The 23,238-nt window shown below is 41.7% G+C and overlaps 1 protein-coding gene across 2 annotated transcripts; it reads left to right on the top strand.

Moving 5' to 3' along the window:
* Nucleotides 1-1,686: 1,686 nt before the first annotated feature.
* lpin2 (lipin 2) lies at nt 1,687-22,927 on the top strand. 2 transcript variants are annotated; one of them, XM_058046146.1, is made up of 20 exons: nt 1,687-2,003; nt 7,648-7,848; nt 9,302-9,397; nt 10,468-10,814; nt 10,885-10,992; nt 12,488-12,614; nt 12,704-13,001; nt 13,069-13,168; nt 14,128-14,315; nt 14,453-14,546; nt 14,631-14,700; nt 15,483-15,575; nt 15,669-15,751; nt 15,843-15,990; nt 16,169-16,317; nt 17,012-17,098; nt 17,399-17,551; nt 19,021-19,135; nt 20,371-20,474; nt 20,573-22,927. In XM_058046146.1, exons 2-20 carry the CDS (start codon nt 7,657-7,659, stop codon nt 20,715-20,717), a joined length of 2,697 nt encoding a protein of 898 aa, XP_057902129.1. In that variant the 5' UTR covers nt 1,687-2,003; nt 7,648-7,656; the 3' UTR covers nt 20,718-22,927. The 2 variants fall into 2 exon arrangements, with proteins under 2 accessions (XP_057902129.1, XP_057902130.1); XM_058046147.1 differs by having other exon boundaries at nt 10,471-10,814.
* The last annotated feature ends 311 nt before the right edge of the window (nt 22,928-23,238 follow it).

A 23,238-nucleotide genomic window follows, 5' to 3' on the forward strand; every position in this document is an offset into this window, starting at 1 on the left:
TTGTGTTAAGTACGCAGAGGTTGTCATTGACATAGCACTACAGTATATGTGTGTGTTCTAACCCCGGGGCGGAACCTGTTGGAGCTGAGCTGAGGTGGTTTACTGCATACAAATTAGTGTGCAAGGTGCTGAGGCCAGCTTCTTCTGGACGTCATCACGTGAGTGTCAAAGTGTGTGGAACGTAGTGAGGGAATGTTGTTTTTCCAGTGCAAGCAACTGATAATGCCGTGTTTGTTTTCTAGGTTTCCACTTGAAGGCTCTTTGGAATACACAAACTCAACTTTAAAACAAAGACTTAAATGATGCATATTCAATGGACAGACAGTTACATAATGAGTATGTGATAAGATAGACTAATAATGGGTTAATAATGTCGTGGAAAATGATGCATTTACATTGCAAATAATGGTTTAACCACTAGAGCTATTAGTATAACCGGTTTACTGTTGTACTTTGCATTTGGTATAGCACTTCAAACAAGTAGCACAAACAGCATGAAATAATATGTATTAAGCATTATACTAACTAGTGAACTTTTTGTTTTTTAAACTTGTTTTTCAAATCCACACTCTTTATTGCTCTCTGGTTCTACCATATCTTACTTATTGTGTGGAAATATGGGGTGATAACTATAAAAGCAATCTTCACTCGCTAAATGTACTGCAAAAAAGGTCAGTAAGGATAATTCACAATGCCGCCTACAGAGAACATAACTCCTTATTTCGAAAATCACAAATACTTCAACTTGCTGATATAGTTCATCTTCAAACAGCTAAAATAATGCATAAGGCTAAAAATAACCAATTAGCTAAAAATGTCATCCAATACTTCTCTACAAGAGAGGAGAAATATGATCTCAGGGAAGAAGTACATTTGAAACACTCCTACTTCGGTACGAGGTACATTATTAAAAAAAAAACCCAAAAACTTAAACTGTATTATGGAAAGCAGGAAGTGAACAAATGTAACAGTTAATGATTGTAAAAGTACCAGATGGAGGGGTAGGATTTAATAAGCTTTGCTTCTTCCAACTCCTTTTGGACCATGATGTGCTATATATATCACTATATTGACAGTTACTATGGTACCCATTATGTAATTGGATGGTCATATCACCCCGTACTTTGGTACGTGACAAAAATAAAATAAAAAAATATATATATTTTTAAAAAACAGGAAGTGAACAAATGTAAAAAAATAAAAATACAAAATAAAAATAATAAAAAACTTAAATTAATAACATTTAATAACTTCATAATTTAACTTAATAAATTCATAACTTAAACTATAAACTATATTAGGAAAGCAGGAAGTGAACAAATGTAACAGTTTGTGATTGTAAAAGTACCAGATGGAGGGGTAGGATTTAATAAGCTTTGCTTCTTCCTACTCCTTTTGGACATGTGGAACTGTGAACTGATTATGGGATGCATTCAATTGTAATCTGATGCATGTTCAAATGAGATTAAACCATTACCATTACCATATCAGTACTTGTAATTCAGGTTTTCTTTAAAATACTGTACTACATTTAAAAAAAAAAATTCTCCAGTCTAATTTTCCAAAAATGAAAAATCTTTAATATAATATTTAGTCTCGTGAAAGTACACCTTGTTTCACATTTTTTTTGCTGTTGTAGTTTTGTTTTTTGTTGTTAAATTGTATTGTGCGGCATTGGACGCCCCTGCAAGTTGACAACACTGAGTGAAGTACGCGTGCGTATACCGAGGGCGACAAACGGTCTCATGTTGTCAGTAAAAAACAAGCTCATATCGAAGACGATGAGTAGCTTAGGTTAAAGTCGAAGAGGAAATTGTGTGTGTGTGACTGTGTGTTCTTGCTGGCTGGCCGCCTCATCATCATCAAGTGTTCTGTCTCAGCCTCGGTGGTCTCGGCACCACCGACACGTCAGAAGGTTCGGGAGGACTTTCACGGCTGAGGACATGGAGGACATTTGGACTCGCTGCTAACAAACCGGGACATCCTGCAGAAGACAAAATAAGGTAAGAAAAACAAATCGTATTCATGCGACGTTTTCGTTTATGCTCGAAAGTAGCTAATGGTTGGTAGCTTCTAAGCTCGCCCGTTTTGTTTGCCACCAACAATTCATTGAATTCCATTCAGTTAAATATGAACCAACGGCATCCACGAATGAATCGCGACATTAAAATTAAGACGCAGCCCTCGTCTGTTATTCCGCAATTCGCTGCCATTTAACGGTAACATATCAACGTAACAGCAGCTAGCAAGACGACAGCGGCTAGCGGCGTCTCATTCAAGTTTTCCCCTCATTTACCTTCCCTCTAAAAAAACCTTAAATAATAACTAATATCACCACTTTTACTCACAGAAAAGACGTGTGTCTCCCTTTTCTCCCCTTTGTTGTCCATACTTTACAACATTAGTCCCGTGACGTTCGTCGCTGCAATGACGTTCACAAGCCATGCTAGCTTTGATATGCTAACTTCAGTCGTTAAATCTGCATTTTAAAGTACAATATGAGGGGAAAATTGTGCTTCAATGCTGTGTTTGATTATTTACATGATGATAATAAGACTATCTGCAACTCCTTAAGTAAGTTAGTTGGTTTTTTTCTCCTCGAGGTATTTTATGTAATTAATGTTGCTGTTTTTTATTCGGTGACCAATAAAATGGAGTAAAACATCCTCAGTACGGTTTCATATGAAATAAAAAGTCTTTATTCTGCCAATTTGTTATTCAGTGCAGCTAAAAAGGTATTAAATAACATTGTCAACACTGTTACATGATTGGATCAGGTTGTCAACAACTTCATTTGTAGCTACTGTAGTTTTGCAGCACAACGTAAATTCCAACCTGGTCCTTTTTATAATGTGGAAAGCATTGTTTCATTTGATTTTACACATGGCCCCCAGGCCACACTTTGGACACCTCTGGTGTAGTCATGTACAGTGGTGTTTTCAGGGTAAAAGGCAGTGGCCATTTTGGACAATTTAAGTTCTACACATGTAAAGACACAGCTTAGTGTTATTAGTTGTTGGGTTCAGTATTTCAGTTTTTTGTCATTGTGCATTTTGCTCTATTGGCGCGCACTGGCCCCTCCAGTTGGGCTTTGGGAGCCAAGCTCTGGGCGCAAAGTCCGCCCTGCACAGTGCCTCCATGGAATACAAAATTATGATTGGGGAATTTACAACAACGTTGCACTGGGCAAGTCCCTAAGATTGACTTGTCAATTGCAATTGAGCGGCTGGCAACCCCTGGTATCGGGTACAGTGGTGCCTTGATTAAAATCATTAATCCGTTCATGAGGTCTGATTCAAACCAAAATGGACTCTAACCAAAGCAAGAAAATTTCCCTAGAAAAATGGTACAAATAGTTAAACAAAGGACGTAAACAAGCAAGGGGTCGGATTAAATCAGCTCTTGTTTTTTCCTACTTTTTGTCAAACAAACTCAACCATTTAGCTTGGTTTGAGCTAGTAGCGTGATCCTTGTGCTTAGCCTGTCTGTCTGCTTCGACAAATTGTTGTTGTTGTTGTTGTTAAAAGCCTATAGAAAATGTTGTCTTTGGGGCATCCCAGATGCAAAAAGTAATATTGTTTGAGTACATGTGGCGATATCTAGGCCTGTCATAACAAAGGTTGTGAGTGGATAATTGTGCTGATATTTGATAATTTCGACCTTTAAAAAAAAAAAAAGTCATTTAAAGATCATTGTGTCATGTCACATTTGAACCACTAGATGGTAAGTGTAGTGCACAATTCTTAGCCATACTATATTGGCTAAGAATTACGGGTTGTCACCAGCTCAAACCCAATTCCGAGTCATTGTGTCAAAACAACTACACACAGCAATGCAATAGGTGGATAAAATAGAGACACTACCAACGCATAATGCAGAATATTAACAGACTACTATGTGTATGTTACCATGTGCTTTCCAGACATTTACAAAAACAGCAAAGCACACTGGGAAATGGAAAGTACTTCCCAGCAATGCTACACTATAAAAAAAAAAAGCTTCAATATAAAGCCTACACACACACAGTTATGTAGTATTTGTTAAACTATTGTAGGGGGTCATATGTGAGCGGTGTAAAATAATGGATATGACAAACTGCATGGCTTGCGTGGGTTTAGATGGTCGCCGTCCTTTTAGTGTCATTCTTTTAGTGTCATGAACCAGTCTTGAACCAGATATATATCACTATATTGACAGTTACTATGGTACCCATTATGTCACTGTATGGTCATATCACCTCGTACTTTGGTATGTGACAAAAAAAATAATAATAATAAAGTAAAAAAGTAAATGTAAACTATATTAGGAAAGTAGGAAGTGAACAAATGTAACAGTTACTGATTGTAAAAGTACCAGATGGAGGGGTAGGTTTTAATAAGCTTTGCTTCTTCCTACTCCTGGACATGGACCTTGGACATGTGGAACTGGGAACTGATTATGGGATGCACTCAATTGTAATCTGATGCATGTTCAAATGAAATAATACCATTACCATTGCTTCCTGTGCATTACAAGCTGGGCCGCAGCCCGCGGCGCTCTGAACACGCACAGTGACGCGCTGTTTCGCTTAATATTTACCGCGCCGATCAAAAGCCTCAGTCAGCGTTGATTGTCAGAAGGAAGGCTGTGCTGCACATCCACTCGGGAACTGTGGCATTCGGCTTTTGTGCCTTCATTCATATTCGTGTTTGCTTGCTAACTGCTAGCACTCCGTGTGGCCCCGCCTTCACGAAGAGGATGCCCAGTCTCTTTTGTGTTGATTTCATATAGAGCCAATGCGCACAGACACAAGCGGAGTGATTGCAGTGATCGTTACTCAGACTGTGTGTGTTGTGCTTTAGTACCAAGCGTTTTGTTATCCACTGACTTCACACAAGTTGTGTGTGAAATGGAAACTATACAAGAGACAGTCGGATAGCTGGTGTGTCTGAAAAGTAACAGGACTGGTGTCACAATCTATTTCAAGTCCAAACAAGAGTTGACATGGTTTCACCTTCAAAGTAATCCCCCCTCAAGTCGAATGCACTCGTCCATCCTTTTCTGCCACGCTTCTATGCACTTCCAGAATGCCCGTCGTTGCAGCCCTCTTGATGGCCTCCATGTCTTCAAAACGGTTCCCCTTGGTGACCCCCTTAAGCTTTGGGGAAAATAAAACAGTGGCACAGAACAAGGTCAGGTGAATAAGGAGGTTGTTCCAGCACGGTGATGTTCTTTCCGGCCAAGAACCGTCAGATTCTCAGGGCATCGTGAGCAGGTGCATTGGTGTGGTGAAGCAGATGAGTTCTATACAAAAGCATGGAGAAGAAAAACATGTAAAGGTCGCAGAAAGCTGAGGTTACAGTTACACACTCCCGAGATATCATGTTAACACAATAGCACAATTTGCTAATCCCTCTTTTGCCCACAGCTCAGAACAGCACACCCAGTCCTGTTTCTTTTCAAACATTTACACATAGGTCAAACTTTCATACTTCAACGTAAGAGCAGACTTTTACAGATGAAATGTCTGGATTTCAAAATAAGAGTGGCGCACACACAGTCTAATTTTGGTAATACAGTAAGGGTGTCGTAAATGCGGGTCTTGTTGCGGCTCCCTTCGCCGAGTACAGTGATTTTTTTTATTTTTTAGACTCAGAAGTAGGGGAATTGTGCATTTTCAAAAAGAATGTGAAATATCCCACTCACCACCAGTCCGTGAATGCATCTCAACTGCCTTCTGACTGCAGCCTTTTTGCACATGCTCCAGATGGAAATAGTTCAGATGTGTTTTGTTGAGGAGCTGGAAACTACGGCATGTTTATTAGTTGAGGCCCACAGTCAACAAAAGCCACACAAAACCCTTTTGGATTAGCAAGCAGACACCGCCATGATTGTACCGTACGTGACACTAAAAATATGCTCTTATCAGGGGAAAAACACTGCATAGGCACCCACTTATCAGCCATCAGCACCTTAAAGAAGACACCTCTATGGCTGAGATCGGCACATTCTGCACTCGGCGAAAAAAAAAAAACTATGCAAAGAATTATAAAATTTATGATAGTGATAAGGTAGGGGGATAAATAAAGACAGCATTGAGCATGGTTGAAGTACTATAAGGTATCAGCGGATATGGGGCAGGATGTGTGGTCATGGTGGACAATTAAGAGCTGTACACAATGAAGAGACAAAGATCCTCAGTGGTCCAGGAACCAGCACTGAGGACAACACTGACAGCAGTGAATTGGGCGAGTCCTCACCTCTCAGGCCCACGTGGTCCTTGGTGAGTCTCTTCGGCTGCAACAACCAAGACGGCGCTAACCATCCAGTCGGTGATACATGGAGGCAAGGGTTTTGTCTTGGTCTCTGCAAGTCCCAACTTATCAGACTAGTCGCCATTGACAAATCATTTTTTGCTACTGGTAATGCTTTAGTGGATTTCAAATATGCTTAAAAACATTAAAGTACATGACATGATTAGACTTGCACAATTCAACATGGCCGAAAAGGAGTAGGAAAAAGCAGAACTTGATGACGTAAAATGGTATTTCTAAATAATTATATCAAGCAATTCTTAATTTGCAGCCAAATCACAATAATCACAATTCTTGGATTACATGCTTTTTTTGCCCATATTTTGTGTTCTATGTATTTGGTTCAGGGCTGCACGTAGGTCGAGTGGTTAGAAACCGGCGTTCAGTTCCACCCTCTGCCATCTCTGTGTGGAGTTCTTAGTGTGGAGGACTAAGTGCCAACATCATCAATTAACGATCACTGACGATCAATTAACTCAACTAACTCTTTGCTTAGCTTCATCACAACACTGCCATTTCAAAATATGTCATATTGTGAATGAAGACAAAAAAGCACAAATTGGAATTCCGACAGAATAGAACTTATGATGCTCATTTTGTATCGAGTTGTGGACTCCTATAGAGCAGCTACAGACAATAACCAGCACACAAAGCTTTCTAGATCTTCCAGAATATGCAACTATTCCAGCAGTGCTTCCTTGGTTTTCCAAAACGATCTGTTTAGTTCTGTAGTTTATCTGCACGGTGGTTGAGTGGTTAGCGCGCAGACCTCACAGCTAGGAAACCGGGGTTCAATTCCACCCTCGGCCATTTCTGTGTGGAGTTTGCATGTTCTCCCCGTGCATGCGTGGGTTTTCTTCCGGGTACTCCGGTTTCCTCCCGCATTCCAAAAACATGCTAGGTTAATTAGCGACTCCAAATTGTCCATAGGTATGAATGTGAGTGTGAATGGTTGTTTGTCTATATGTGTCGTGTGATTGGCTGGCCACCGCCTTTTGCCCGAAGCTTATCCCCTTGTGAGGATAAGCAGTAGAAAATGAATGAATGAATGTATTTGGTTCAGTCTCTTGGAAAACATTTCAAGTTTTTCACATGTAGACGAACACGCTTTCAGTCACTAAGCCCCTCACATTCTCAGGGCTAGACTGAACAAAACATCTACCTCTCAGGTTATGCAAACAAAGGTGGGGGGCGGGGATGTTTACAAGCTCCACTAAAAAAAGATCCTTGGCCTGAACAAATCCAAATCTGTCGGTTTACCTCCTTTTGCAACAAATGCAGTAAATGAGCAAGCTTTCCTCCATTACGTATGACTAACTGTTATGATGAAGTTATGATCACTTTGCATCTCCAGGTGGACACCATGAACTACGTGGGTCAGTTGGCCGGCCAGGTGTTGGTCACCGTCAAGGAGCTGTACAAGGGCATCAACCAGGCCACATTGTCCGGCTGCATCGATGTTGTGGTTGTCCGCCAAAGGGACGGCACCTACCAATGTTCACCCTTCCATGTGCGCTTCGGCAAGCTGGGCGTGCTGCGCTCCAAAGAGAAAGTGGTGAGTTCTTGTACGGCTTTGTCATGCACAAATCACCAGCAGCGTTTCATGCATTGTCTTCAATAAATAGACTCGTTTCAACAGCCAGTCCGTCGCCTCAGGTTTTTCCACGTTTTGGGTCAAAACCAATCCTAATTTTGAAATGTAAGCCTCAGAGCGGAACTAATCTTTTAAGCTACATTATTATGTTTGGTGCAGGAACAACAACATGAAGCGTGTTCCATGCAACCCACCTGCCTAAATTAAGATTGGGTAGCAGTTTCATGTGAGTAATTACACCAATTGGAACTGCCTAAATGAAATGGAATAAGCACCTCACTGAGCATAGGAAACCTAATCTAGCTTCCCATCTAATTTAGGCTGTTTTTTGGAATTATTTGCTCGTGAGAGAATTCCCAGAGTACTCATCACTGCCTTTTTTGCCGAGCACAGATGACATGTTCTTGGCTCTTTTTCTCCCACGTTTGACATTTTACGGCAATGGATCGGTGACGTCATTGTTTCTCAAGAACACGGATTTGGCCATCTATATGAAAACGACAAGCAAGCAAAAAATACAATTTCAGGGCACCCAGAAGCCTGTTCTGTGGACGAGAGGCTGAAACGATAAAATACTTCACCGTTTTGACCTGAAAACATGTCCTTGTGAATAGCCTGTTAGTGCTTCTAAAATAAATGATCCTGCGGGATCATGTAGCGCTCGGGACTTTCTGACTATCTCCCCAGAATGCTGATGAAGGCACAGGAAGAATGAATGAGTGGTTCCTATGGCAACAGTGTTACAACTTGAATGCGTGGGAGGTGGTGAGAGGAAACAAAAAGAGGAAGAAGGGCAGCCAAAAATGGGATGTTGTGCAACCTTCCATGTATTTCTCTGCGCCGGAATAAGTATCTCACAATAGTAAAGGACGCCATTATAGAAATGGGACTTGGATATGCTTTACAGAGCCAGTATTGTCTAAATAGTTGGCCACACAAGTGAACAGCAACATCATTGTGTCTGGCCTAGAGTCAAGTATGGTAGTCGTAGCACCATGGTCAGGGGCTGCATGAGTGCTGCCACCACAAGAGAGCAGAGCGGGTCTTCTTGGAGCATAGCATTTCTTTTTCAAACATAGGAGTTCAAACACACTCCCAAGATGGTTAACAAGTGCCATGCTAAAGAAGGTGAAGGTGGAAAAGAGGACAATGTCAGTGGGGCATCCTCACGCAGAAGGAGGTTCACCAGCTGCACCAGTGATGTCATCATGGAAGAAGAAGAAGTGGATTCCAGTAACAACCTGTGCGCCTCTGCTCAAGTCCATGCCCAAGAAGATTAATGCAATGCTACTTAACAATGGTGTTTTTTGTTGTATTTGGGAACAATTGTGTTGTTGCATGTTGTGCCTGGTGAACTTTGTGCCATATTTCTTCAGCATTTTTGTGTTTTTTTTTTTTTTTTTTTCTTCCCTAGATTGACATTGAAGTGAATGGAGAGCCTGTAGAATTGCAGATGAAACTCGGGGACAATGGCGAGGCCTTCTTTGTTCAGGAAGCTGAGCAGCTGAATGTAAGTTACAGCGGACAAGTGTGCCAATATTAAGGATCGACCGATACATTGGGCCGATATTTGCGTTTTTTCCTTGTATCGGTATCGGCCGATACGCACGTGGGTTCGCCGATGTACTTTTCCACTGCATGATTTACAGTCAGGCATCAGAGGACCCCGCAACACACGTAGTCGCGGTACCCGGCCCCCTACTGTTGAATCACATCAAGGGCGCGTTCTCACAAGTAAGAGTTAGCTTGCTTTTAACACTTTACTAAGCCCATCACATTACACTGGGTGATCGCTAGGCGTAACAGTTTAAGTCACGGTGGGACAACAAGAAAGCCCAAAAACATCACATACCAACGCAACAGACGAATAAAAGCACTCTCACTAGTTGAGCAGAACAAGAATGAACAACTATGCAACTTTAAATGCGTGTCATGTTATGTGTGTGCGCTCTCTCCGAGCACACACACACGCACAGAAGGAATTGGAGCAGCCATGTTTGCTTATAAGAGGTCTTTACCGTGCACAACACCAACTTTAATGATGAGAGAAATGTTTTATATATCATACTAAATTGTGTCAGTGTGATGTGTTTGTGTGTGTGGAGGCGGGGGTGGGGTGCGCGTCACGCTGCGGAAGAGCAGTCATCACATCGATGCTAGATAAATTTAAACTACGACAGAAAAGTTTTGCACATGGTTAAAGTTGATAATGCCGTTTAAATGTGTGTTTAAGAAAGCTGAATCCTACTGTGTTCAGTGTTTACATTTCAATCAGTATTTGTTTAAACATGAGACCTGTAATATTTTTTTTATCATTGTCATTTTTTTCATGTAAATTGAGGGATCAAAAGCAGTATCGGTCACAAATATCGGCCCAAGCAAAATCAGCCATCGGCTAAGGGTGATGGAAAAAAATCGGTATCGGCATTGGCCCCCCAAAAACCATATCGGTCGATCCCTAGCCAATACATTTGTGAATGTCTCTCGTGAAGCAACCTTCATTTGTTACAACTCTGCCGTATATAGCTGTCATGAAACACCCGCTCATCTACATTTCTTCATCCTGACCCTGTCTTCCAGCAGCTCGTCCCAGCCCACCTGGCCACCTCCCCGATCCCAACAGACAGCAACCTGTTCTGGATATCAGAAGTGGAGCACAGGCCGGTCGCCCCAGAAGAACGTCCAGAGACGCCTGCTCCCACCAGCATGGCCACAAAAAAGAAGAAAAGACGAAGGAAGAAGCACAAAGGAGACCCTCGAAGAGAAGAACTGACCCCGCCCGTGGCGGTCACTGCTGCTAATGCTAATGCTGCTAACACACCTGCTGCTGCCGTGGTCACGCCTGTGTCCACACTGGGCCAAAACGAGGAGATCTTTGAGATGGACCTGAGCTCTGATGAGGAGGCTGTGGTGCAACATGTTTCCAGGTGGGTCCGGAGTCCGTTTTGGCTTGCATGACCATTTCATGTCCAAATTAATGTGTCTTTTATTATACAGATCACCCTCAGGATCCGCAATACGAGACATTGACCCTAAACTACCTACAGCCAGACGTAACCTGGATGGTTATGCATTGTCTGATGGGGACTGGACAGCAGACGACAGGTGGGTTTGAATCTGGATTTGAAATGTACACTGTAGTCTTTGAAAAGCATGTGCACCTTATTTGTCAGTGCAGAATGTTGTGAGGAACATTACTTCTGCTCTAACATGGATGTAACAACACTAATGACGAGAGGCAAACTTTTACCACCTCAGAAGTATTTTGCTTTGCAAGTACTTTGGTTTTCAGTATTAATTTGTTTCAGAAGGTCAGACAAAAAAACGAAACAAGCAATTTTCCCTTACGAAATGGTGTAAATCTCATTAATCTGTTCCAGACACCCAAATTTTTTTTTTTATCTGAAAACATTTTTTGTTTTACGTTTAAAAATAATTAAAAAGGAGGAATGAAATGGATAATTTACCATCACTTTTACCTATATTGAAGACTGGTTGGGAAGAGGAATGGAAAGGAGGGCATCCACACCAAGAACTTCTCAACATCTTCCATTGTTTGTGATCTTTTTTTTTTTTAATCACCTTTACTCATTTTGCAGCCTTTGCTTTCTTGATTTCTTCTTTAATTACCAGGATACAACGTCCTGGCGAGATCGGCCACCATCTTCTTACATTCTTTTATTCAATAATGTTTCTCACCTTCTTTATGAAGTTGCTGGCTGGAGCAGCATTATTTGGCCCCGTGTCAGGTTATTTAGCAGTCACACTCAATAAAAAATGCATAGAGAATGATCCAGCAACACATAGGATGCTTTGCTTGGACACTGGATTTTGAAAAACGATTCAGTCCACGGCACATGGACTACTTTGTTGTGGATAATGGCTGTCACTCTAGTTCGCTGGATTCGCAAAGCTTTAGAAATTACCTTACAACCTTTTCCAGACTTATCCCAAATGCTTTCTTTCTGGAATCACAGGACCATATAGGTTTGGATTTTTTTTCTTCCTTAATAAAAAGTTTCATTTAAAGGGTACTTTTAATGCTAATTTTCAGCCCTTTCTATTGAGTTGTGGACTCCTGGAACAGCTACACACCCTCACAGAAAGCTTTCGAGATCTTCCAGAATCTGCACCTATTCCCTGGATTCCCAATATGTTTTAATCTGTTTTATTTATTTATTTTTATTTTATTTATTCCACCCTTGACGTGCCTCAGAGCACACCCACTCTGCTGTGATTGGTCCGTCCCACTCAGCTTGTACAGCAAACAGCTTGTACCCGGGTTCGAAAAAACTCTGAAACCGAGCATTCAGAGCCATCCCAAACTTCTTTCAGGATCCAACTTCTGGATGCGTAAAATTCATTACCTGAAACTTTGGCATCATTTAAACATAACACAATATTCTAACAACATTTATAGGTTAAAATGGTTTAAAAAGTAAAAATATTTCAATTTGTTTGATCTGAAACATTTAAGTGCAACAAAAAAAATCAGAACGGGGGCAAACACTTGTCACACCACTGTAAGTCTCAAAATTATGTTAAAAAAACTAATAATAAACTGGTCTTTATGTATTTATGTATTTCTCTGTTTCTCTAGCCACAGCCTATCTCAGGCCTTTTCACCCAAGAGTGACTCGGAACTGGTGGTGAGACCCTCAGAATCGTTGCTCAGAGCTGAGTCCCACATGCAGTGGACCTGGGGAGAGTTTCCAGAAACCACCAGAGTAAGAAAGCAACCTCCCAACTTTCAAGGTGACACCCCCCTCCAGGCTGCGCTTTTGTGTTTAAACCTTTGTTGTTTTTAATTGTTCAGGTCACCAAAAAGGAGAAGGCAGAACTAAAACAGACAGTGACCATCACCCCTTCAGAGAGCACCCACTTCCGTGTCATCCTCAGCACAGAGGCCATGGAGAACGAGGGTGAGCTTGGTGGACCCGAAGGCGTGGCCCCCTCTGTATGCAGCATCGTCAAGCCAGAGCCTCGCTGCCCTACCACCGCTACCGCTTGTGAGAGTCCTGTCACTCTCACACAGCCTGTGGACATCCTGCCGTACAGTGTGGTCACCTCCACCCCCTCCAGCCAGCAGAGTGACTCACCCTCGAAAAAGAAAGGTATTATTTGGCGGATGTTGCCATTTGTAAGATGGTGACTCATTCATTCCTCTTGTTGAATTAACAGGTGTCCCTAAGAGGAGCCATCATCAGGGCCCTGAGGACATCTACCTAGATGACCTGAATGCACTTGAACCCGACGTAGCTGCAAGATACTTTCCCAAGAGGTTAGATTGGTGTAGCATCAAGGGACATTTTTTTTTGGTGCGTTCAGACATGCCGTGTTTGGCTTGGATCAGATGAACTCCGGTGCATTGATTTGCTTTTGTGGTTTGGGGACAAGGACAGAACTTATTTTAATGTTTTAAAGCATTAAAGACGTAATAGAAACAAATCACATTTGTTAAGAAAGTTGACAAAAAATGTAGAAATTGTTTCACTTTTATTATTATTTTTAGTGGAACATGCCAGTTTTACATTAAAAAAGTAAGCTCAATTCCATCCATCCAACCATTTTCAATGCTGCTTATCCTCACTAGGGTCACGGGTATGCTGGAGCCTATCCCAGCTGTCTTCGGTAGAGAGGCAGGGTACATTCTGGTGTCCGAGCGGAAAATTGACCCAGGTCTTCCCGATCTCCTGACTATGTGGCGTACATGCTAATGATAACCACTTGTTGACCGTGCGGCCCATAAGATCAATTCATTAGTTTTCATATTGTTATGCTTGTGATGTGATGTGATGTGATTTTTCAAATTTAAATTTGAATTTTTTTAAAACAAAATATAGCACGTGATGTCATGACAACGCAAATTGCACCCAATTGTAGGAAAGGCCTCCATTGACACACAGCCTTTGGTTCCATGGCAGAAATACCTGTGTAAATACAAAGAGAACCACACCAGAAGGCGCACAAAGTATCTTTTTAAAAAAATATTTTTTTAATAATAATAATACATTTTATTTGTGTGGCGCTTTTCAAAATACTCAAAGACACTTTACAGAAGAATTAAGTTGAATAAAGCAAGAATAGAAGACACACCAAAATACAACATTTATTGGTTAATACACAGTTAAAACATGAGTAAAAGCAGGGCGGGGCACCAAAAATATTTGGTCTCGACCAAAGAACTGAACCTTTAGTGTCAACACAGCCTCACTACATACTTATTTTGTATTTCTGCAGTGAGGCGGAGGCAGCCAGTAAGCACTGGATGGACACGGAGATGCGGTCCGGTTCCCAGTCACCGCAGTCAGTCGGCAGCGCTGCGGCAGACAGTGGCACAGAGTGTCTATCTGACTCCGCCAGTGACGTCCCTGACGTCACCTTGTCGCTGTGCGGAGGCCTCACTGAAAACGCAGAAATATCCAAAGGTAACCTTCGGTTGGCGCCCACTGCAAATAAAGTACACTTCAGTACTTCAGAGTTAACTGCTGACAATGCCTTTTTGAACTTCTGCTTCCTCTACTCTTCTCTCTTTGTAATGTTCTTCTGTCTTTTGTGTTTGCAGAAAAGTTTATGGAGCATATCATTACCTACCATGAATTTGCTGAAAATCCCGCAATTATAGATAACCCCAACCTTGTTGTAAAGATAGGAAACAGGTAAGCATTTTTTTATGTTAACACTGAAATGCACAGCAGAATTAAAAATAATAATATGGTTGTCTACTCTCTTTGTGCACACAGATATTATAACTGGACTCTAGCTGCTCCCTTGATTCTGAGTCTACAAGCGTTTCAGAAGAATTTACCAAAGGTAATTTACATAGATATGCTAGTTGTTTATTTTTATTTTTTCCAACATGCTTAAGAGTTTCAATACAATATAACAATTAAGCACATGTTTACACTTGCACAATTCAGAATGTCCGAAAAGGAGTAGGCCTCTGTGCCTCATTAATTACTTGGTCTGGCCACTTCCTGTGTTCAACTCCATCAAAGTACTTAAAGAGAAATAAAAAGAATAAGACAATGTGATAGTAAGGTACTTCATGGAGTTAACCATATGAATAAAAATGAGCGTTCACTCGATTGCAGCTGGACTGTTCAGGTTGTCTTAGAATACATTTTGACTGTCATTCAAGCAGGCTTCATCAGTTCATGCTCAAAGACTCGGGGGACACACATCAGTCAGACTAAAATAATGATATAATAATATAAAAATAATCATAATGCCCGAGTAGTTTATGCCGGAGGAATCTTACTTACTATCTTAATCTTACTTACTTACTCGTAGCGCTTTCAGCACTTTGTTTGATAAGGTTCGTGAGGTGGGCCAACTCAATGCTATTTTCCCAACAATTCCGCGGTCCAGATTTGTCCCCCCCGGGCTTGAGTTTGTGCTTTTAGAGGATAAATAGACTGGATCTTGGATCATGTTTCCATTTTTGGTTCTAGTTTTTTTTGCTCAAACCACTCCGTAGTTGTACTCCACCTACTGATATGCAAAAGGTTTTTATTGTTGTTTGAGCATTGAGATGTGTTCAATACAAGTTGCATTGTCATTGGCATGCACTGTATGTAATGTGTGTATTACAGGCTACAGAGGAGGCTTGGGTGAAGGAGAAAATGCCAAAGAAGTCCGGCCGCTGGTGGTTCTGGCGAAAAAGAGCAGACAGTGCAATCAAGCAGGTTGGTGCAGCATGGGCAATTTGTTTTGGAATAAAAGTGTTTAAAACTCTCAAATTAGATCAATTTACTGTTTTGTTCCTTTCTCTTTTGCAGTCTGAGACTAAGCTTGAAACCAAGGAAGAGTCTCAATTAGGGGAGGAAGGATCCTCTATTGCACAGGAGAATCTAATCCCGCTGTAAGTGCAAAAACTTAAAAAAAAAAAAAAAAGTGAATACTTTTGGCTAATGGTGCGCATAAGTTGACATTTTTTGACTGCTACTTTAAAGGGCTAAGACCACCGACTCGTCCAGTGACGAGGAGGGCAAAGAGGTCAGTGCTGCGTCGTGCCAGGAGAGACTTCAGCTGAGTGACGGCCAGCAGCACGCCAAGTCACACACTTACAGGAAGTCACTACGCCTCTCTTCTGATCAGATCGTAAGTGAATTTGGTTTTGAGATCTCTGCACTGTGTGCATTTGAAATATCGGCACTCCATCTTCTGGTTGGAAGCGGTACTCACGGCATTAAAAAAAAACGCCCAGCTTCCAGGTTCTTTTCTTTTACCAGGAGCAAATTGGAGACACATTTTAGTGATTTTTTCCTGTGTTTCTTAGGCTAGTCTGAAACTGAAGGAAGGTCCCAATGACGTAACATTCAGCATCACCACCCAGTACCAGGGCACATGCCGTTGCGAGGGCACCATCTACTTGTGGAACTGGGACGACAAAGTCATCATCTCTGACATTGACGGAACAATCACCAAGTGAGTCCATGCACGGAAGCCTCTTTAGAGCGCAATTCATTCCTTGTTGACACCCTCGTAATTCACATCTGCTTGCAAGATCAAACATTATAAGACTCGACATCATCTGCAAAGTCTGTTTTAATGAGGGGGAAAAAAAAAGACATCACCTGTCAAGTCAGCCCACGCATGCATCTTAAAATAAGTCTTCTTTATGAGTTGTATTTTTGGTAACGCTAAAACATACTGCATACAGTCAGGTGATAGACATCATTACGCTCTTCCATTTATCTAAAAATAGCCAATGTGTTCTCCTTTCATTATCATTTCTATATTTATGCTACGCCTTTTAATTAACTTCCTGCTAACTCCCGTCACCTCTGTCACACACTGTCGCCTTCCTTCCCCCGAAAGCCCACCTATTGCGGCGCCTACATGGCCGACATCAAAACCAGCCAGATTGATGGCAGCTTATTATGTGCACGACCCTGCAGGAAACCTGTGACTCTTTTTTTTTTTTCTTCTTCTTTAGCTTAGCAGCGAGAAGAGCTACAGGGGCTATAATGAGCTCATTTACATTTGAGCATCAGAGCCCATGTATTTCTTCCTGCGCGCTGCTAATGCTTCTAGTTACTGGAGAATGGTCTATTCTGTTCCCCCTGTCATGCGGTGTAATGATGGTGCCTTTCATTTTTCTGTTTAATGCCGCTTCCAGGTCTGATGTGTTTGGACAGATTTTGCCGCAGTTAGGGAAGGACTGGACCCACCAGGGAATCGCCAAACTCTACCACTCAGTAGCTGAGTAAGTGGAACACAACACTGATAGATGACAGACGAAGGAGGTGTGTTGATTCCCAGTAGTCCAGATGCAGGGTTTGCTTTTATTATCACCAGCATTTGTGTGCAACAAATAGGCATCATTGTCACCAAATGTCGATTAAAAAGCAGACTGCAGTGCCCACAGTGTGTAATAATAATGAATATAATCCCTTCTTTGGTAAAAACATTCATTTTCACTTCAAACGTCTTGTTATAGCTGATCTAATTAGCGTGCTATTCTCAGTGCTATGTCCACGGGTCACGTTTCTCTCCTCGTCGGCAGGAACGGCTACAAGTTTCTTTACTGCTCGGCCCGCGCCATCGGCATGGCGGACATGACCAGGGGTTACCTGCAGTGGGTCAACGACGGCGGCACCATCCTCCCCCGCGGGCCTCTCATGTTGTCCCCCAGCAGTCTCTTCTCAGCCTTCCACAGGTAAATTGAACACTGTGAGCGTCTTAAAGCCAAATACCAAAGTCATCGAATTTAATAAAGCACATATATTTCTTGTCAATTCCCATTAAATAGCATATTTTCTTTTATTCCGAACAGAAAAGAGAACAAAGAGATTCATACATGTATTTGTACAAATGAATTAATATACTGTAATATTATTTAATATGCTGAACAGATTGAGGTCAAACTGTTTTTTTATGGTCAAAGTATGAACATATTTCATTGATTAATTTTGAGACGGGCGGCACGGCGGTCTAGTGGTTAGCGCGCAGACCTCACAGCTAGAAGACCAGGGTTCAATTCCACCCTCGGCCATCTCTGTGTGGAGTTTGCATGTTCTCCCCGTGCATGCGTGGGTTTTCCCGGGTACTCCGGTTTCCTCCCACATTCCAAAAACATGCTAGGTTAATTGGTGACTCCAAATTGTCCATCGGTGTGAATGGTTGTTTGTCTATATGTGCCCTGTGATTGGCTGGCGACCAGTCCAGGGTGTACCCCGCTTCACGCCCAAAGACAGCTGGGATAGGCTCCAGCACCCCCGCGACCCTTGTGAGGAAAAGCGGTAGAAAATGAATGAATGAATGAATTTTGAGACGGTTACTTCACACACCGACTAACTACAATAAATGAGGAATGACTTCACATACGCATAACATAAAAATACATTTAGTTATCACACTTTAAAACGCATAAATTATGCAGAGGTGCTGACAAAACAAACAAAAGTATATCTAAGAAATACTGTCATTCTAAAATATTTAAAATTCTCCCTCACCTGCAGTGCCCTTGGGTGGTGTGCTGTACATTCTGTAGTCCTATTGCTAATTCACATAGTGCATGTGCTCAAGCACTTCCAAGATAATTAGGTGCTAAATGTGTCAGGTGTTTCACTTTTAGACATCCACTTAATGTTTTTTTTTTTTTACTTTTTTATAGCATCTTTATTTCCTACTTTAAACTGCCACTTTGGAACCGCTGTGAGTTGTTGAGTTGAGTTGTGGACAGTAATTGGCCACAGGGGCTAGAGGCTTTTGTTTATGTGGCCGTCCAAGATTTGGATGGATGCTAAATGGGTGGGATTCAGACAGAAGGAAGCTGCGCTAAAAACCCTCTTGCCATCCTCTGTCGACATCGGTCACATATCTACCGTGTTGATCACAAAGCAGCTTTGTGTTAAATAGCACTTAATGTTGATTACGCTGGATGGCGGTGGGCGCTGTCTCTTTATATTTACTGTTGCATTTTGTCGTCTCCCTGCGTAACCACAGCAACGTCTGAAAAGTCCCCGCCAACAGTGCTGCATCTGTCATAACATTCAATCCGTGATTTTGTAACGGATGCTTTGCACTGTGCATCACGCATGTCTACTGGAAAACAAAGTTTTTTCTAAAGTGACCATGCCCAACTTGGGCGCCCACGCTTTAATCAGTCTGTCCGTTTGCTTCAAGGGAGGTCATCGAGAAGAAACCAGAGATCTTCAAGATCGAATGCCTCACCGACATCAAGAACCTGTTCCAGCACAACAAGCAGCCCTTCTACGCCGCCTTTGGGAATAGAGCTAACGTGAGTTAGATGCTTGTTTTGTAGAAAAATAGAAAAAAAATGATTTTTTTCTGTGACATCATCACCGGGAACATCTTCAGCAAGTGGATGACTGTGTGTCTACAACACTCGCCAAAGGGAAACTGACACGCTCGCAAAACATCCAGTCTGAAGTGTCGTCGTCATCATCACTATGACTATTTGGAAACTTTTGGCTAATGATTCCTGAAAAGTTACATAATCAAGTATGCGCTCCTCTCTCATGCTTTCAATTGAATGCTTTAGTTGAATTTGAAGCACATGTTTGCACTTGCACAATCGAACGTACTATTTGAAAAGGAGTAGCAAGAAGCAGAGTGTATTTCATCCTACCCCTTCTCCACTTTGCAGCAATTGCTGATGTTCCAGGTTACCAGTTAGGGAAAGAAAAGTATGTTTACATTCTACTTACCAGGATAACAATTATTAGTTGAATAGAAAATGGATAACATCATGGATCCAAGGGAATTAACTTCAATATTTTCGTGAAATCATCTCCAGAAGTCAAATAAAAACAGAGCAATACATTTTTTGTTGTTGTTTTTTTTTATATATAAATGGACATAAAAAAAAATCAAGTTACTTAGTTGATCACAAGAGGACAAGTACAAAATTATTTATACACCAGTGATTGATTTACATTTCAAGTGTGGTTAATTGACCAGACCCTTGGTTAGTGTCATTAATCCATTCCAGAAGGTCTGACACTAACCAAAACGTACTCTAACCAAATCAACTTTCCATTTTATAGTATTACAGTTTAAATGCAGGCAACAGTTTGAAATTAATGGTGAATAAAAAAAAGGATAAATTAACTTTTAAGGTTACTTTTACCTTTTTATTAAAGATGTGATTGTAGACAAAGACACGATTGGGAAGCGAGATCGACACAGATGCCACTTCTGTCGTTTGCTACGACTTTATTCTTGAAGTCAATAGTGTTTCTCACCTGACGTCTCTGCTTTTGTTATGGATCACGGCTGCAAAATAACCTAAAAATAGAGCCAAGTGCCACTTGCAGTGGTAAAAAAACAAAAAAGGCGAGAAACAGGCGAATAACTGGCATTATAGACAGGTGATGGAGCTGACGTCCACTTCCTCTTTTCATGTATGAGGAAGCTGCTAACAAGGACGATCTGTGTCAAAATAGGCAGTTACTTTTCAATCACCCTGTATTTTTAATTACTTGCAATTGAAGTCATGTTTTGTGTGTGCAGGATGTGTTTGCTTACAAGGAAGTCGGAGTCCCCGTCTGCAGGATCTTCACCGTCAACCCAAAGGGAGAGCTGATTCAGGAACAGACCAAGGGCAACAAGTCCTCGTACGTACACAACCAGACTTTCATCTCGAGTTGCCTCCTTTCTGTGGCGTTAGAAATGCTACAAAAGATCATCCCGCTGTCGTCTCTCCGCTCGCCAGGTACGGCAGGCTGAGCGAGCTAGTGGAGCACGTGTTTCCGCTTTTGAGCAAGGAGCAGAACGAGGCCTTCGTCATGCCCGAGTACAGTTCCTTCTGCTTCTGGAGGCAGCCTATACCCGCCGTTAACCCCGATGACCTCCTCTGAACCCAGAGGCGATAAGGGGTTGACACTGAGGGGAAGACTGACAGGCTGGCATCTTCATCACTTTGACGCGTTGTGACTCACCTCCTCAGCACGGAGGATCACATCGTCGAGGTGAGTTAATAAATAATAAAAGCAAGCGAGAGAGAGGCACTAGTGGTTTGCTGTGCATACTATGAGGAATAGTTTGCCAAATAACACCCTTTAGGGGGGAAAAGGTTCATATTTTTCCCCCCTAGGCCTTGCAGCTCTTGTGGACTCGTGGTGACTTCATACCGAATGAGTTACTATTAGCTTGCTATTCAAGTCATGCCACTCTCTCCAATGCTTACTTAAACCTTCTGTTTTTTTTTTTTTGGACACACCATTACTATTGAAAGGAAACGGACAATAAATAAATAAGATAACTTACGTAACATTCATATTCATGATGGTGTGATACCTCCACTCGACGGCTGAATCAGCGCGCGAGTCGTTTAACGGCACTCGTTTATTTATGATGATACTTGATGTGTTTAAGTTATTGCCGGTCGTCATGATGCCTTTTTTGTTTTGCCTGAAGATATTTCGTTGTGTACGTCGCTGGACAACATGCACTCGCCGGTTAACAACAAGCCTTGTGTGTTATTGTTTTTGAAGTAATACCAGCTTAAGGTACATTCCTCTTCAGATGTGTACAAAATACATACATTTGTATACATATTCACACTACCAGTCAAAATACGCTTTCTTTTTTTTTTTTTTTAAATATTGAAGAATTTGGTCTGCAGGGGTCGTCCAGATACAATATCAAATATGGAGGAAGAGTTTGGGTGCAGGTGCTGTGCCATTCTCCCGTTTAGTGTTGCTACTGAGTTCTAACATCCAAACGCACTTTGTCGGACACGAGTCGGTCACAAGCACTTCAGTGCTGTTTTTGGTGGCTAGAGAAGACACAAGAATGAAGTCAGTGTAGTGTTTAAAAGAGATCACATAGAGATCCCAGAGCTGTAGCAGTGGATCTAACACGTTTTCATACGGTACACATAGCGATAGTTTTGTCGTGTAGCGGCATTTACTTTCCACACAACAGGAAAGGGAAGAGCAGAAAGCCGGGATATAGATGCTTTTCGAAGTGAACGGATACAGAATGGGCCACCGTCCCAGCTTTTTCTGGCGATTCCCGTTCCTGTTTCACAGAATACCGAGAAACCCTACATTTGTATCCTGTGGCGCTCTCCTGTGTGAACAGCACTGACATCAAACAGCCAGGACCAATATGGACCTGGTGGTGTTCTAACGCATACACGGTAGTAATTTATCGCTTTGCTGGGTTCTGAGTGAAAGACTAAAAGTGGCTCTGTTGAGTTACATGCAATTTGATGGCGTCGATGTGAAAGTCATCACCAGTGCTGTTCACACAACATCACAGGGCGAAAAGCGGCTTTTAAGTCTAAATAGAGTGTGCGTTTGTATGTTAGCTAGAGGTGTGCTCCTCCAGATTTGGGCTGGTATTGACTAAAAGCACCTTGAAGTAATTCGCTAAGTCATACAGTGAACGGGTACAAAGTTTCTGTTTTGCGATATTGATATTACACATGGAAGTTTTCATACAGTGTGAGCTTGAGGGGACTTTAGTTCATCTTATCCGAACAGGAAGTGTGCATAGGAAGTGCTTTGTGTTCAGGCAATGGGCACGAGTGTACCGCAGGACTTGAAGCACAATTAATGCAGACGACTGAAGCGTCATTGTTAGCCTGGACGTTTTTTTCCTCATAACGGTTGATTGTTGTTAAGCCTCATTAGCCAAAATAAATCCATTCTTTCTATGAAAGTAAAGCATCTTGTGTGGACCGCACACACACGACATCCTTACCCGCCACGGGACACGTCAGTTATTATATTATATAGCCTATGTTACGTTTGCTCTTCCTCTCTCTTAATGCATACAGAAATAGTTTATATGGGATGGTTTGGTCACTTTCTTCTCTGTAGCCTTTTTTTTTATGTTTTGTAGGATCATTTCTTGTTAAGTGAATGATTGATTGTTTGTTTGTTTGTTTGGACGTGATGCTCGCTTACGTGGCGTGTCGGGAGACTGTCCGCTGTGTCCATTTGTATGGAATTGATCACATTTACAGAAGAAAAGAACATTCGAGTGTAAAAAAAAAAATGAATGTAAGAGATTGTGGCTCTTCTGGTGTGGTTTCTATCGAATAAAGTTTCTCACTGAATTGGGTTGTCTTCCGCCTCAATAACGGCACGTTGCCACAAAATGGTGGACATCGGTGTTGGCAAGAAGGGAAATACGATGCAAACCGTAGAAGGTTGCTCTGTACGACGCTGCTAAAAAATAAGACGTGCATTCAAGCATCATGGTAAGTGTTGTGTTGCAGAGTAGACACACACACACAGGCGGTTCAGTACAATGTACAGTACAACTGCATAAAGTGAGGTGGGGCTATTATTTGTCAAAAAAATACATATTTAAGCAAGTTTTTTGTGTATTTGAAGTTCAGCATTCTAATCATAAATGAACCATGAA

Source organism: Doryrhamphus excisus, chromosome 1, assembly GCF_030265055.1.
Source record: "Doryrhamphus excisus isolate RoL2022-K1 chromosome 1, RoL_Dexc_1.0, whole genome shotgun sequence".
In the NCBI taxonomy this organism is placed as follows: domain Eukaryota; kingdom Metazoa; phylum Chordata; class Actinopteri; order Syngnathiformes; family Syngnathidae; genus Doryrhamphus; species Doryrhamphus excisus.

Coding starts and splice junctions, on each gene's coding strand:
- lpin2 (XM_058046146.1), top strand. CDS start 7,657: ATGAACTACGTGGGTCAGTTGGCCGGCCAGGTGTTGGTCACCGTCAAG. Junction 16,318..17,011: donor ATTGACGGAACAATCACCAA/GTGAGTCCATGC, acceptor TGCCGCTTCCAG/GTCTGATGTGTTTGGACAGA. Junction 17,552..19,020: donor CTCTTCTCAGCCTTCCACAG/GTAAATTGAACA, acceptor GTTTGCTTCAAG/GGAGGTCATCGAGAAGAAAC.